The sequence below is a fragment of the Lithobates pipiens genome, unplaced genomic scaffold (assembly GCF_037356315.1).
Source record: "Lithobates pipiens isolate NorthernLeopardFrog02 unplaced genomic scaffold, aLitPip1_a1.2 Scaffold_25, whole genome shotgun sequence".
Classification (NCBI taxonomy): Eukaryota; Metazoa; Chordata; class Amphibia; order Anura; family Ranidae; genus Lithobates; species Lithobates pipiens.
The window spans coordinates 236,533,997-236,550,217 of NW_027507787.1; the positions used below are offsets into that span (position 1 = coordinate 236,533,997).

A 16,221-nucleotide genomic window follows, 5' to 3' on the forward strand; every position below is an offset into this window, starting at 1 on the left:
ACTACAACAAGCATATATGATGTACAATATACAAGACTGGGGGACCACTGCCATCTTGTGGTCATATTAGTGTACTACAACAAACATAATAATGTACAATATGCAAAATTGGAGAACTACTTCTATCTAGTGGTCATATTAGTGTACTACAACAAGAATAATGTACAATATGCAAAATTGGAGAACTACTACTATCTAATGATCATATTAGTGTAAAAGATCAAGTATAATAATGTACAATATACAAAATTGCAGAACTACTGCCATCTCGTGGCCATATAAGTGTACCACACAAATCATATTGATGTACAATATGCAAAAATGGAGAACTACTGTCATCTATTGGTCATATTAGTGCACTGCAACAAGCATACTGATAAGCAATATGCAATGGTGGAGAACCACTGCCATCTAGTGGTCATATTAGTGTAATGCATCAAGCATAATGATGTACAATATGCAAAATTGGTGAACTACTGCAGAGATGATGGGGCCCAACAATGGCAGTGATGATGGGGCCCAATGGCAGAGATGATGGGGCCCAATGGCAGAGATGATGGGGCCCAATTCCCTTCAATTACACAAAGATGGGGTCCAATGACACCGCCGATGGGGCCCAATAGTATTGATGATGGGGCCCAATGGAAGTAATGATGGGGCCCAATGGCAGAGATGATGGGGCCCAATGGCAGAGATGATGGGGCCCAATGGCAGAGATGATGGGGCCCAATGGCAGAGATGATGGGGCCCAATGGCAGAGATGATGGGGCCCAATGGCAGAGATGATGGGGCCCAATAGCAGAGATGATGGGGCCCAATAGCAGAGATGATGGGGCCCAATAGCAGAGATGATGGGGCCCAATGGCAGAGATGATGGGGCCCAATTCCCTTCAATTACACCAAAGATGGGGTCCAATGACACCGCCGATGGGGCCCAATAGTATTGATGATGGGGCCCAATAGTATTGATGATGGGGCCCAATGGAAGTAATGATGGGGCCCAATGGAAGAGATGATGGGGCCCAATTGCTCTCAATTACACCAACGATGGGGTCCATTGGCACCAATAATGGGGCACAATTCCTCCCACTTACACCAATAATAGGATGCAAATGAAATAAACAATGGGGCATTATTTTTTCCCCGACTGATATCGTAATCTTTTCTACTCTCAGTGGCCCTAGTCCGGCCCTCATAAAGTCTGAAAGACAGTAACCTGGCCCTTTTTTTTTTAGAAAGTTCGGAGACCTCTGCTCTAAAGCTTAGGACTGAAGATCAGGCAGTCCTAGCAATGTCCTGCAATGCATCAATGAAATTACAACACCGAGGTCATGTGATTATAGCAGTCTGCCCCCCCTCCCCCCAAGAATTGCACAGGTATGGCTCATCTTAACATCACAAGAGCAGAATGAGCTAAGCATCTCAAAAATGTGGGCTGAAAACCAAATGTATTTATCTGTCCTTGAGATTGACCTGGCACTAGCCTCTAGCAGTACAGCAGGAGTGAGAAAAGGGGAGGGGGGAAGCAGCACAAGGAGCCAATCAGCATGGGGCGCATGCGGATAGGAGGAGAGAGCAGAGTGACAGAGATGAGCTGCTGCTTTGTTTCACTGTCCAGTAAACGGGTGGTAAATAAAAGTGAAGGGGTCCAGCAGGGACAGGTCAAGGCCCCTGCCAGGTCTGTATTGTGTGGCAGGGCTGTGTATATCTGAGAACTGGATGGACAGAAATACAGATCACGTGGGAGGTAAAAGAGCTCCTGTATATGGATTTCCTGCGTGTGTTTAGCCACTTGCCTGAAATTCAGCTTATAGTATGGTGTCATAATTGATGAACGCACAGTATGATGTCATAATTGATGACTTATGATCAGCTTATAGTATGATGTCACAGGACGGCCACCTTCTGTTAGTTTAATTGTCACCGACACTCACCATATTCTTTGTCCAGCTGATGTAAGCCTCAAAATAGCCCAATATTCCATTCAGATACGCCAATGTCTCCTGTTAGAAAATGGAGAATTCAGAGTCAGACTGCATGAAAATACTTTTACAGGTAAATAACAAATAAATATTCTAACAATTTTGTTTTTTTATAGACTTAAAGTGGAAGTAAACCTTTCAATTCAACAGTTTCCCAAAAGAGTCGCATTCCAGGCATGCCGTGAACCGACACGTGCAATTCATTTCATAACAAAAATTTCATCCAAATTTTGATTTGTAATGTGGCGATTCGGATGTATTCGAATTCCGAAATCACAATAGTAAAAAGATTTTCAACGAATCCGAAATAAACTAAACAAATGATTCGAATTTGAAAATAAATGTAAATTCAAAATGGAAACACATTGCAAAAAATACAGTAAAGTGAAATAAGATGATAATTCCTACTTGGACTGCTTTATAGAATAGAAAATAAAATAAAATAGAACAAAATAGAATGAAACAGAATAGAATAGAAAAGAATAGAAAATAATAAAACAGAACAGAAAAAAATAGAACAGAGTAAAATAAAAAGAATATAGGCATCTTCCAAAATGTGAAATGCAAAAAAGAATAGAATGGAGAAGAATAGAATAAAACAGAAAATAAAAAAAATATAATAGATAAATAATTAGAATAGGAAATAATACAATAAAATAGAACAGAATAGAAAGCACTGGAATAGAAAAAAATAAAATAGAACAGAATAGAATAGAATATAGCCCTCTTCCAAAAATCAAAAAGAATGGAACAGAATAGAATTGAAAAAAAAAAACAAGAATAGAATAAAACAGAACGGATAATAAAATAGAATAAACCAGAACAGAAAATTAAAGAATAGCCTAAAATAGAATAGAATATAAAAAAAAATAGAAAAAAAAATAGAATGGAATAAAATAGAAAGAATATAGCTGTCTTCCGAAATTCAAAAATAATAGAATAGAATAAAGCAGAATTGAAAAGAATAGAATAACAGAATAGAAAAAAATAGAATTTAAAATAAAGTAATAGAACAGAAAATAATAGAAAAGATTATAATAGAGCAGAATTCTAATTGGTCTCCACCTTATGCTGGCTGCTGGGAAGGTATATAGATCCTTCTCTGCTATTACAGTGGAAAGTTGTAGCTCCAGTGTCCACCAGCGGGTGTCTCCCAGCAGTCAGCTGTTTCTAGTAATCAGTCTCTACCTAATGCTGGCTGTTGGGAGGGTATATAGGTCCTCCTCTGCTATTGCACTGCGGTGTGATAAGAAAGGAGGACCTATATACCCTCCCAGCATCAGGTGAAGACTGATTACTAGAAATTGCTGGCTGCTGGGGGACACCGGCTAGTGGACACCGGAACTACAACCTTCCACTCTGGGAAGCACAGTGCCACCAGCAGGTGATTGGGGGTCTTAACAAGTCATAGGGTTGAACGCAGGCTGAGGAGGAATGTAGATTTGCATATCTATGCATACCGCCGCAGCCTGTCATTGACTTGTAGGGGCTGACTCGTGGTGACTGTATGCTGCATCTGTCACTCCCAACAGAGAAAAAAACTCCCATAGTGCGCGCCGTACGGCCATTTGCAGCCATGTGTACATGTCCTGTATCCATCCCCCCATTATAAAGACTCACATTCTTCACTATTGAAACCACTTGAGTGTCCACGTAGTTCTGAGTGGCATTGATAGCTATGAGAGCGGCATTCAGAGAGTTCTGTATGTGAGACAGAAAAAATTGACAAAATGTGAATAAAGGAATAAGGTTATCCCTGAATATATAATGAACACAAATATATTGTCACAGAGCCCCTCCCCCCTTGCTTGATGGCCAATTTAAACCCAGCTAACAGGCGGCATCGCCCATTCAAGTCAATAGGGGCCACACCACAACCACAGAGCTCAGACTGGGAGAGGGAGAAGCTGCACAAGGAGCCTATCGGTTGTGCTGCAGTGCTTATGTGCTAACAGGGAGCATGCTGGAGCAGAGAGCAGAGAGGTGAGCTCATCAGTCTGCTACTTCTCTTTTCAAATGCTGGGGGAGGGAGGGGTAAGGACCTGTGTTGGCGGGCTTTGGCTTGTGCACTTTTAAAGGTACTACTGACCTCCTTCCGACCAGTTTCATGTGGGTTTTGCATCCTCATAGACTTGTAGGGGATGGAGCCCATATTGGAAATTGCGTAGTGGGTCTATTTATAAAACATTAGTTGGACACATGTCCCCCACATTTCGTGCAGGCTGGGCGAATTGTCCCCATATTCCTTGTAATATAATAAATGTTATGTTTATCAGTGCCATCTAGTGGCCAAAATGCAATATATTTCCTCATTAAGGTATTTCAGAAAATTATGCTGCATTTTGGCCACAAGATGGAGCTAACAAATATAGCAGTGGCTGGGGGGGGGGGGGGGGGGGGGGCACCTGTGTTGGGTTGTGCCGTCAGCATCACTTTGACAGATACTGTTATCCTTCTTCCGGCCAGCTTCAAGTGGGTTTTGCATTCTCATAGACTTATATGGAAATGGAGAAACTATGGGTGGAGACCATATTGGAAATAGTGTAGTAAGTCTATTTATGGGGTTGAAACAAGGGACGGTGCTTGGAGGTGGGTAGGGGGCGGAGACAAGAGACGGTGCTTGGAGGCTGGTATGGGGTGAAGACAAGGGGCGGTGCTTGGAGGTGGGTAGGGAGCGGAGACAAGGGACGGTGCTTGGGAGGTGGGTAGGGAGCGGAGACAAGGGACGGTGCTTGGAGGTGGGTAGGCGGCAGAGACAGGGGATGGTTCTTGGAGATGGTTAGGAGGTAGAAACAAGGGGCGCTGCTTGGAGGTGGTTATGGGGAGGAGACAAGGGATGGTGCTTGGAGGTGGGCAGAGACAAGGGATGGTGCTTGGAGGTGGGCAGAGACAAGGGATGGTGCTTGGAGGTGGGCAGAGACAAGGCATGGTGCTTGGAGGTGGGTAGTGGGTGGAAACAAGAAATGGTGCTTGGAGGTGGGTAGGTGGAGGAGACAAGGGATGGTGCTTGAGAGGTGGGTAGGGGTTGGAAACAAGGGGCAGTGCTTTGAAGTGGGTAGGAGACAAGGGACAGTGCTTGGAGGTGGGTAGGGGGGGGAAATAAGGAACGGTGCTTGAAGGTGGGTATGGGGCGGAGACAAGGGACAGTGCTTGGAGGTGGGTATGGGGCGGAGACAAGGGACAGTGCTTGGAGGTGGGTATGGGGCGGAGACAAGGGACAGTGCTTGGAGGTGGTATGGGGGCGGAGACAAGGGACAGTGCTTGGAGGTGGGTATGGGGCGGAGACAAGGGACAGTGCTTGGAGGTGGGTATGGGGCGGAGACAAGGGACAGTGCTTGGAGGTGGGTATGGGGCGGAGACAAGGGACAGTGCTTGGAGGTGGGTATGGGGCGGAGACAAGGGACAGTGCTTGGAGGTGGGTATGGGGCGGAGACAAGGGATAGTGCTTGGAGGTGGGTATGGGGCGGAGACAAGGGATAGTGCTTGGAGGTGGGTATGGGGCAGAGACAAGGGATAGTGCTTGGGGGTGGGTATGGGGCGGAGACAAGGGACAGTGCTTGGAGGTGGGTATGGGGCGGAGACAAGGGACAGTGCTTGGAGGTGGGTATGGGGCAGAGACAAGGGATAGTGCTTGGGGGTGGGTATGGGGCGGAGACAAGGGACAGTGCTTGGAGGTGGGTATGGGGCGGAGACAAGGGACAGTGCTTGGAGGTGGGTATGGGGCGGAGACAAGGGACAGTGCTTGGAGGTGGGTATGGGGCGGAGACAAGGGACAGTGCTTGGAGGTGGGTATGGGACGGAGACAAGGGACAGTGCTTGGAGGTGGGTATGGGGCGGAGACAAGGGACAGTGCTTGGAGGTGGGTATGGGGCGGAGACAAGGGACAGTGCTTGGAGGTGGGTATGGGGGAGACAAGGGACAGTGCTTGGAGGTGGGTATGGGGCGGAGACAAGGGACAGTGCTTGGAGGTGGGTATGGGGGCGGAGACAAGGGACAGTGCTTGGAGGTGGGTATGGGGCGGAGACAAGGGACAGTGCTTGGAGGTGGGTATGGGGCGGAGACAAGGGATAGTGCTTGGAGGTGGGTATGGGGCGGAGACAAGGGATAGTGCTTGGAGGTGGGTATGGGGCAGAGACAAGGGATAGTGCTTGGGGTGGGTATGGGGCGGAGACAAGGGACAGTGCTTGGAGGTGGGTATGGGGCGGAGACAAGGGACAGTGCTTGGAGGTGGGTATGGGGCGGAGACAAGGGACAGTGCTTGGAGGTGGGTATGGGGCGGAGACAAGGACAGTGCTTGGAGGTGGGTTAGGGGGCGGAGACAAGGGACAGTGCTTGGAGGTGGGTATGGGGCGGAGACAAGGGACAGTGCTTGGAGGTGGGTATGGGGCGGAGACAAGGGACAGTGCTTGGAGGTGGGTATGGGGGCGGAGACAAGGGACAGTGCTTGGAGGTGGGTATGGGGCGGAGACAAGGGACAGTGCTTGGAGGTGGGTATGGGGCGGAGACAAGGGACAGTGCTTGGAGGTGGGTAAGGGCGTAGACAGGGCGTGACATGGAATACTCCAATTCTCTGTGAAAAAAGCCCTGTTTGTCACATCTGCACAACAAACGTTTTATACATAGACCCCTTAAATCCCCCAAAATATTGTTGTTGTGAAGCCTGTAATTTAATATGGGAATGCAAAATGCAACTTTAACACGGCCCTTAACCATGACAGCCAGAAAACTGGCATTTTTAAAATTGGAAGTAGCTTTGGCAGCCACCATGTCTCTCTCAGAAAATGTTTTCCTTACCCGGCAAATTTGTAGTTAAGGCTTGGAGATTGATGATACTGGTATTAAGACTTTTCTGAAAGATACAAACATAAGTTATTGATACAAAAATCTCTCTACAGCCGGAAATATCCTCTACAGACAACAGGATGAAAATCTGTACAACACTCTGGGAATACCATACAGGCTATAATAGAGTTCATTTTTTTTTATTTTAATCTGAATACTACGGGAACTGTTTATAGAACATTCCTTGCACGAATGTCAGAAGCATTTGTGAAAGCCGACCGAAACATCATCATAATTTTTCTAAGAGATTCATCCCGGCCAAAATGCTGTACAGTTTTCTGAAAAATAACTCAATGAGAAAGCGATACCACCTTTTGGCCACTAGATGGAGCGGTATAGTTTTCTCATCAAGTTATTTCAGAAAACTGTACAGCATTTTGGCCACTAGATGGAGCTGATGATACAGGGATGAATCTCTTAGAAAATTATGGTGATGTTTCGGTCAGCTGATCATACAGGCATGAATCTCCTAAAAAAAAAATAAAAAAAATTATGGTGACATTTTGTTCAGCTTGTATGAACGCTTCTAATATTTTTACATAGTTAGTCAAGTTGAAAAAAAACATAATATTATATGATATTTTTGCTTCTGAATGTTTTATAAATAATATTATAAATAAACTCCTAAGTGGAATTATTTCCCATAATAACCATCCGTAGATAAATATCCAAAAACGAAAAGTTTGCCAATATATGTGGCTATGACTAAAGACTTTCGGGTTGAAACGCGTCAACATTCGGTGTACTTGGGACTTTTTTTTGTGCTCTGTATGGAGCTTTAATTAGTTACATAGTTAGATTGAAAAAAAGACATCTAGTTCAACCATAAAAAATAAAAATAAAAAATATCATACAATCCCATATACCCTATATTATACCCACAGTTGATCTGGATTTAAAAAAAAAAATAATAATAATTTTATATATATATATCATAGCTGTGCTGTGAAAAAAGGTCTAAATAGCAGGAGAGATCGGATTATACATACTTTCACCCCGCCTTCGGGGCTTTTTCATAAATGTCCCCCCTCCCCCACACACAATTTACCAAGTTCCTTTGATGATTCAGAACTTCAGAAGATCCCTGATGAAGAACCGTTATGGATTCACTAATAAAAGACTTACGACTTGTGGGAGGAGATTGGCGTCGATGGAGGCCTGGATAGCCCGTAGAGCTTTAGCTTGGTTGGTCAGATTCGTTTTTGTATCGCCGGCAGGAAGACCGTTCTGTTACACAAAAAAATAAATAAAGAAACAATAATCTGTATTATAATATTGTGATACTGAATAACGTCTTAAAGGGACATTGACGCTTCTAGTTGCCTCCAACGGCTTGTCTACCAAGGTATGTTTATAAACGGCATGGCAGACGAGGGGTTAAATCAGGATCGCAGACGCTGTCAGCTTGGCGGCGGATTTCTGTGAAAAGCCATCTTTTAAAGATGTTGCGAGAACAGGAAAAATACCGGCTGACCTGCCAGAAATCCAGTGGGTGTCTGACTTCCTGTTGGAGCCATTGTTTCTCCAAGAAAGAAATGATTTTATGGGATGTAGAAGAGGACAGAGATGGGGGGATAGGCGGAGTTCTGTAGGCCGGTGGGCGGGGCTGACAATGCTGCTTTTGCCATTTCAGTCCAGCAGAGGCAGCGTTGTCAGCCCCGCCCACTGGCCTACAGAACTTCGCCTATCCCCCGCCCCCTCTGTTCTACACCTATAGAATAATTTATTTCCTGGAAAAACAATTCTGCTTCCTTGACTCCCAAGAGCCTGCACATACATTGTGAGAAGGGAAAGGGCTCTTGGGAGATGTGTTTCTGGGTGACATAGCCAGGTCTGTAGGAGCTGGCATAGGGCAGTGGTTCTGAACCCCAGTCAAGTACCCCCCAACAGGCCCTATACATGACAGAGTCCCCCATCACATCAGAGACCCCCCTTCACAATAGAGCCCTCCCCCATCATATCAAAGCCCCTTAAACTGCAGAGGCTCCCTATACATGACAAAGTCCCCCATTACATCAGAGACTCCCCTTCACAATAGAGCCCCCCCCCATCATATCAAAGCCCCTATAGATCAGAGATCCCCTATACACAAGTCCATCCATCACATCAGACTCCCCCCCCCCAATCACACTGATTGAGAAGCACTGTTCTAGAGAACTGACTCACAGCGACGTTGTCCAGTCGAATGGCATATGCTGTCAGATTCGTCTTCGTAATTCCTTTGGTCATCTGAAAAAAATATTTTGTTACCATCAGTGGTGGCTGGTGAAGTTTTAGGATGGGGGGCGCCAGACCCCGCCCTTCCTTTTTTACCATTCCCACTTCTCATAAGCCCCACCCCTTATAGAATCCACCCATTCCGTCCCCTGTATGCCACTTGCTTCCACCCATAGTTTCAGGAGTATACAGCCCCAGCATCACAGGACAGAGTATACAGCCCCAGCATCACAGGACAGAGTGTATAGCTCAGCATCACAGGACAGAGTGTATAGCGCAGCCTCACAGATCAGGGTATATAGCGCAGCCTCACAGATCAGGGTATATAGCGCAGCCTCACAGATCAGGGTATATAGCGCAGCCTCACAGATCAGGGTATATAGCGCAACCTCACAGATCAGGGTATATAGCGCGACCTCACAGATCAGGGTATATAGCGCAACCTCACAGATCAGGGTATATAGCGCAGCCTCACAGATCAGGGTATATAGCGCAGCCTCACAGATCAGGGTATATAGCGCAGCCTCACAGATCAGGGTATAAAGCGCAGCCTCACAGATCATGGTATATAGCGCAACCTCACAGATCAGGGTATATAGAGCAGCCTCACAGACCATGGTATATAGCGCAGCCTCACAGATCAGGGTATATAGCGCAGCCTCACAGATCAGGGTATATAGCGCAGCCTCACAGATCAGGGTATATAACGCAGCCTCACAGATCAGGGTATATAGCGCAGCCTCACAGATCAGGGTATATAGCGCAGCCTCACAGATCAGGGTATATAGCGCAGCCTCACAGATCAGGGTATATAGCGCAGCCTCACAGATCAGGGTATATACCGCGCAGCCTCACAGATCAGGGTATATAGCGCAGCCTCACAGATCAGGGTATATAGCGCAGCCTCACAGATCAGGGTATATAGCGCAGCCTCACAGATCAGGGTATATAGCGCAGCCTCACAGATCAGGGTATATAACGCAGCCTCACAGATCAGGGTATATAACGCAGCCTCACAGATCAGGGTATATAGCGCAGCCTCACAGATCAGGGTATATAGCGCAGCCTCACAGATCAGGGTATATAGCGCAGCCTCACAGATCAGGGTATATAGCGCAGCCTCACAGATCAGGGTATATAGCGCAGCCTCACAGATCAGGGTATATAGCGCAGCCTCACAGATCAGGGTATATAGCGCAGCCTCACAGATCAGGGTATATAGCGCAGCCTCACAGATCAGGGTATATAGCGCAGCCTCACAGATCGGCGTAAACAAACTGAAAAATGGCACTGATTTGTAATTTTCAGCTGGGAAGATCAGTTGACCCATCCAATTCCAGAGTAGCATATCTTTCAGTTCTATGTGAAAAAAGCAAACTCTGTACTGACCAGCACATGTGATATATATTTATTGCATGTCATTATATACAGTATAGATATTTCTATATGATATCAACTTAAACCCCACTTTTCCTTGTTTATATTATCTGCTAATAACTACGTATACAGTCTTCATTACATGGTTATTTCCCATATTTCCCCCGGGAAAATATATAATATAGATGCATGGTTATTTCCCCCGGTTTAGGACATCCTCAGAGCCTCCAGTAGGGGTGCCATGGGAATGATAATCTGTTATCGCAGTTTGTGCATCCTGTTTAAGATGATGGGACCACCCATGTACTGCTCGGGGTTGTTAGGGACAATCAGAGTAATGAGCCCCCTATGGACAGGCCGCTACTGGTTACCATTTTTCTTGATCCTATTTGAGTTACTTCATCTCAAACCTCACTCTGAGTGATGCAGGGTAGGCAGAGTGCAATACGGAGGCCATAGTTCTACAATAATGATTTCACAGGCATTCGCAATTTTAAAGCTTGACATGTTTGATATCAATTTACGCGACGCAACCTCATCTTTTATACACTATATTGTCAAAATTATTGGGACGCCTGCCTTTACACGCACATGAACTTTAATGGCATGCCAGTCTTAGCCCGTAGGGTTCAATATTGAGTTGTCCCGCCCTTTGCAGCTATAACAGCTTCAACTCTTCTGGGAAGGCCGTCCACAAGGTTTAGGAGTGTGTCTATGGGAATGTTTGCCCATTCTTCCAGAAGCGCATTTGTGAGGTCAGGCACTGATGTTGTATGAGAAGACCTGGCTCGCAGTCTCCGCTCCAATTCATCCCAAAGGTGTTCTATTGGGGTGAGGTGCAGGCTAGACAAGTTCATCCACCCCAAACTCGCTTATCCACGTCTTTATGAACCTTTGTGCATTGGTCCAAACCATTTGGTGGAGGGGGGGATTATGGTGTGGGGGGGTTGTTTTTTTTAGGGGTTGGACCCTTAGTTCCAGTGAAGGGAACTCTCGAGGTGTCAGCATACCAAGACATTTTGGACATCTTCATGCTCCCAACTTTGTTCCATCATGACTGCACACCAGTGCACAAAGCAAGGTCCATAAAGACATGGATGAGTGAGTTTGGGGTGGAGGAACTTGACTGCATGTTCGCATAAGGGCTTGGTATGGATTGCCGGTGTTCTGGCATATAGCGTCAGTCCATCGGATAGTGTCCGCCCCATACTGCGCAGGCGCAGCGCTTGAGCAGTATGGACCAGAAAGAGATTCGAAAAATCTCCGAAGATGAACGGTGCCTGCACCGTGAGTGGAGGTGCTCGCCCCCCCATCCAAGTGGACATGGGGCTGCCGATATTAGAGAGCCCCTGCCAGGCTCGCTTCGCTCGCCACGCTTCGCTCGCCGCGCTTCGGGCTCGGCCTCGCTCGCCGCGCTCGGCTCTTTTTATTACAACTCTATGTCCACTTGGATGGTGGGGCTAGAACCTGGACTCACGGCGCAGGCGCCGTTCATCTTCAGCTATTTTCGGAATCTGTGTGTCCTGTGTACTGCACATGCGCAGTACACAGCGGACATTATCCGATGGGGGACACAATGTGATAGGACACTGGCATTCTTTTGTTTGCATTCAGCTATTAGTTGGGAAACCTGCTGACAGCTGAGTCATCGGTTGTTAAAGCGGGGTTCCACCCTAAAGTGGAACTTCCGCTCATCGGAACCCTCCCCCCCTCCGGTGTCACATCTGGCACCTTTCAGGGGGGAGGGGGGGTGCAGATATCTGTGTAAGACAGGTATTTGCACCCACTTCCGGGCATAGACTCCCACGGGAGTCTATGCCATTTACTGTCCCACCGCGCTGTCTGCTGGGACACACACGGGTCCCAGAGACAGCGCGGACCACTTCTAGTGCGCTGCACGACTCACGCATGCGCAAGTAGGGAACCGGGAAGTGAAGCTGCAATGCTTCACTTCCCAATTCCCTCATCTAGAATGGCGGCGGCAGCAGCCGAGACCCGAGCGATCGATCGGTCTCGGCTGCCGACATCGCTGGACCCCGGGACAGGTGAGTGTCTATTTATTAAAAGTCAGCAGCTGTAGTATTTATAGCTGCTGGCTTTTAATATTTTTTTTTGCAGGTGAAATCCCTCTTTAAGGACGTGGCGGCCAGCTTCCCGCGCCCGCTGCTTAACAACTAGGGATGAGCCGAACACCCCCCGGTTCGGTTCGCACCAGAACTTGCGAACGACCCCCGCGTTCGGTACGAACGTTAGAACCCCATTGAAGTCTATGGGACTCGAACGTTCGAATTGGAAAGTGCTAATTTTAACGGCTAATATGCAAGATAGTGTCCTAAAAAGGGTTTGGGGACCTGCCTCCTGCCTCAGGGGACATGGGTCACTGCAAAAAAAAGTTTTAAAAACTGCCGTTTTGGCGGGAGCACTGATTTTAATGACGATTAAAGTGAAAAAAAAAAAAAGTGAAATATTCCTTTAAATATGGTGCCTGGGGGGTGTTTGTAGTATGCCTGTGAAGTGCCACGTGTTTCCCGTGTTTAGAACAGTCCCTGCACAAAATGACATTAAACGGAAATAACACCATTTAAAACTGCTTGCGGTTTTAATGTTATATCTGGTTCCTGCAATATGGTTGAAAATCATTGAGAAACATGGCATGGGTAGCCCTCCCTGCCCATTACCAGCCTATTTGGGTCTTGTACGCATATTAAGGGGAACCCCGTACCCATATTAAAAAAAGGAAATGCGTGTGGCCCCCAGGCCCTATATACTCAGAACAGCAGTATACAGGCGGTGCAAACAAGACAGGGACTGTGTAGGTTTGTTGTGTTAAGTTGAATCTGTTTGTCATTTTCAACCGGTACATTTTTAAAGTGTAGCTCCAGTCAAAAAAACTATCTTTAAGCTTTTTGGAAAACATAGGGAAGGGTTATCACCCCTGTATAATTTGTTTTGTCGTCCATCTTTTTTCATCTCACTTGCTGCTGTCTCCTTGCGTTTGCAAGTAGGAGATGTTTGTAAGTTGGATGTTTGAAAGTAGGGGCCTGCCCTATATTATAGCGGTATGTACTGGGTACAGAGCACACAGACAGCACGCACTATCTCCTAACACTACTGACTGCAAGCTCTATTATTAACCACTTGTTAGCCCAATGTTTGCATAAAGTGAAAGATGAAGTTATGCTGAGTAAATAGATATCAAACATGTCACTCTTCAAAATTGCACATGCCCGTGGAATGGCGCCAAACGTCGCTACTTAAAAAATCCCCATAGGCGACGCTTTAATTTTTTTTTTACTGGTTACATGTTTTGAGTTGCAGAGGAGGTCTAGGACTAGAATTATTGCTCTCGCTCTAACATTCTCGGCGATACCTCACATGTGTGGCACATGCGAGCACATGGGGACATGGGCGCTTTAATTTTTATTTTATTTTTTTATTGTTCATTTTACTTTATTTATTTTAGTTTGACATTTTTTTCCCCAAAAATATATTTTTGATCACTTTTATTCCTATTACAAGTAAACATCCCTTGTAATAGGAATATGGGGTGACAGGTCCTCTTTACAGTGAAATCTGGGGGGTCAATATGACCCCACATCTCACCTCTAGGCTGGGAAGCCTGAAATAAAAAATAAAAAAAAGATTCTGGCTTTGATCGTACTGGCGAGTTGGTAGAAGCACCGGAGGGCGGTGAGGGGTGGGGGGCGTCTATGGCTGGGTATTTCAGGGTATCACCGAGTATGGCTGGGTATCTCTGAGTATGGCTGGGTATGGCAATTTATGGCAGGGTATTACAGAGTATTGGCGGGGTATTGGCAGGGTACTACAGAGTAATAGCAGGGTACTGCAGAGTATTGGGGGTACTGCAGAGTAATGGCGGGTACTGCAGAGTAATGGCGGGTACTGCAGAGTATTGGGGGGGTACTGCAGAGTAATGGGGGTTACTGCAGAGTAATGGGGGGTACTGCAGAGTAATGGCAGGGTACTGCACTGCAGAGTAATGGCAGGGTACTGCACTGCAGAGTAATGGCGGGGTACTGCAGAGTAATGGCAGGGTACTGCAGAGTATGCACTGGTATTGCAGAGTATTGGCAGGGAATTGAGGGGTTAAATTCGGTGAGCAGCGATGTGGGCACTGCTCTTTCCCCTCCGCTGTACCGATCGGTACAGAGGAACAGGCGTCATAACATGACGCCGGTTTGTTTCCAAGTGATCACTCCGTCATTTGACGGAGCAATCACGTGGTAAACGGCCGCTATGAGCGGCCGTTTACCGTGATCCGTGATGCGACCCGGCGGTCACGGATGCTCTCGAGTGCGCACACCTCGGGGCACGCGAGAGCAGAATTCTGGGAGGCCGTTAATTAACGGCCTCTCAGAGTTAAACAACCCCCCTGAAGCCGTTAATCGGCAATGGGCAGTTGTTAAGTGGTTAAAGCTAGATCACTAGCTATATAGGTGAGGTGAATATAGTGGTGTATACTGCGGTCAGGGCACAGACAACAACCACTACACAGCAGCAAGATAGGAAATCAGCCAAAAACGATTGGTGTGTACTGTGTTGAAGGTACACAGAACACCCACTGCTTCAGATGCTAAGTAACACACTACACGAGGCCGCCTCAAAGGCGGCCTTATATAGTGTGGGGCGTGCACTACACAGCCTGAGCTATGATTGGCCACAGGCAGGATGCCTGTGGCCAATCATGGCTCTCCTCGCTGCCGGCGCTGCGATTGGCCAAGCATGCGGGGTCACAGTGCATGCTTGGCCAATCATGGGGCAGCAATGCACTGCGCCACCGCAGTGCATTGTGGTCCGCGCGCGCGTCACTCGAATTTTGACGCGAACGGCCCAAACGTTCGGAATTCGCCGAACGGCCGAACAGCCAATGTTCGAGTCGAACGTACGTTCGACTCAAACACGAAGCTCATCCCTATTAACAACCAGCTATTCTTCACACTGAATTTGGATCTCTCTGAAAATGTGGAATTCGTTAGAAAATAAAGAAACGAAACAAAAGGATTTTTTTTACAAAATTCAGGAATTCAGGAATTTGGATACATCCGAATCTCCGAATAACCTAAAATTCTTCTGAATTTAGATGCAGAACGAATGAATGAATGAATAACTTATATAGCGCTACATATGCTAAATCGCCTCAGGGAGCTTTTGCCGCCAGTTTGCGTCTGGGTTTTCAGAAGAGATGGGTCTTGAGCTTCTTCCTGAAGGCCAGATAGTTTTCTTACGAGCGCGTGTCCGCCGGTAGAGCGTTCGATAGCCGTGATCCTTGGACTGCGAACCTTCGGTCGCCTTTTAATTTATAACGGGTCTTGAGGATGTGGAGGAGGTTCTGGTTAGTTGACCGGAGAGTGCGACCTGGGGTGTAGTGCTTTATTTTGTCGCAGAGGTCTTTTCCTTGTGTACATTTGTGAGTAGGGCAAAGGGTCTTGAATGTAACTCGATCCTTCATGGCTAGCCAATGGAAGGTCCTCAGGGACGGGGTGATTGCTTCCCATATTTTTTTTTTTTTTCAGTTACCAGTCTGGCTGCTGTGTTCTGGACGGTTTTGTAGACATGAAATTTGGTATTTTGGAAGTCCTAGGTAGAGGGAATTTACGTAGTCGAGTCGGGAATTGATGATTGTTCCAACTACTGCTACTGTATCTCCTTCCAGGATGAAGGGGACGAGTCTGTGCAGTAGGCGAAGGTGGTAGTGGGATCCACTGACTACAGATCCTATTTGTGCATCCATCGTCATGTTTGAGTCAAAGATGACTCCGAGGCTTTTGGCTTTAGTGCTGGG

General features: G+C 46.7%; 1 protein-coding gene across 1 annotated transcript in view; it reads right to left on the reverse strand.

Moving 5' to 3' along the window:
* Positions 1-1,607: 1,607 nt before the first annotated feature.
* Positions 1,608-16,221, reverse strand: part of LOC143929839 (prominin-1-like) — a 148,929-nt gene continuing 134,315 nt past the window's right edge. The window contains exons 17-22 of the mRNA XM_077453814.1: positions 8,991-9,053; positions 7,950-8,051; positions 6,778-6,831; positions 3,603-3,683; positions 1,935-2,003; positions 1,608-1,715 (exon numbers count right to left, since the gene is read on the reverse strand). Coding sequence (XP_077309940.1) covers positions 1,608-1,715; positions 1,935-2,003; positions 3,603-3,683; positions 6,778-6,831; positions 7,950-8,051; positions 8,991-9,053 — 477 coding nt within the window. The remainder of the gene's footprint in view (positions 1,716-1,934; positions 2,004-3,602; positions 3,684-6,777; positions 6,832-7,949; positions 8,052-8,990; positions 9,054-16,221) is intronic.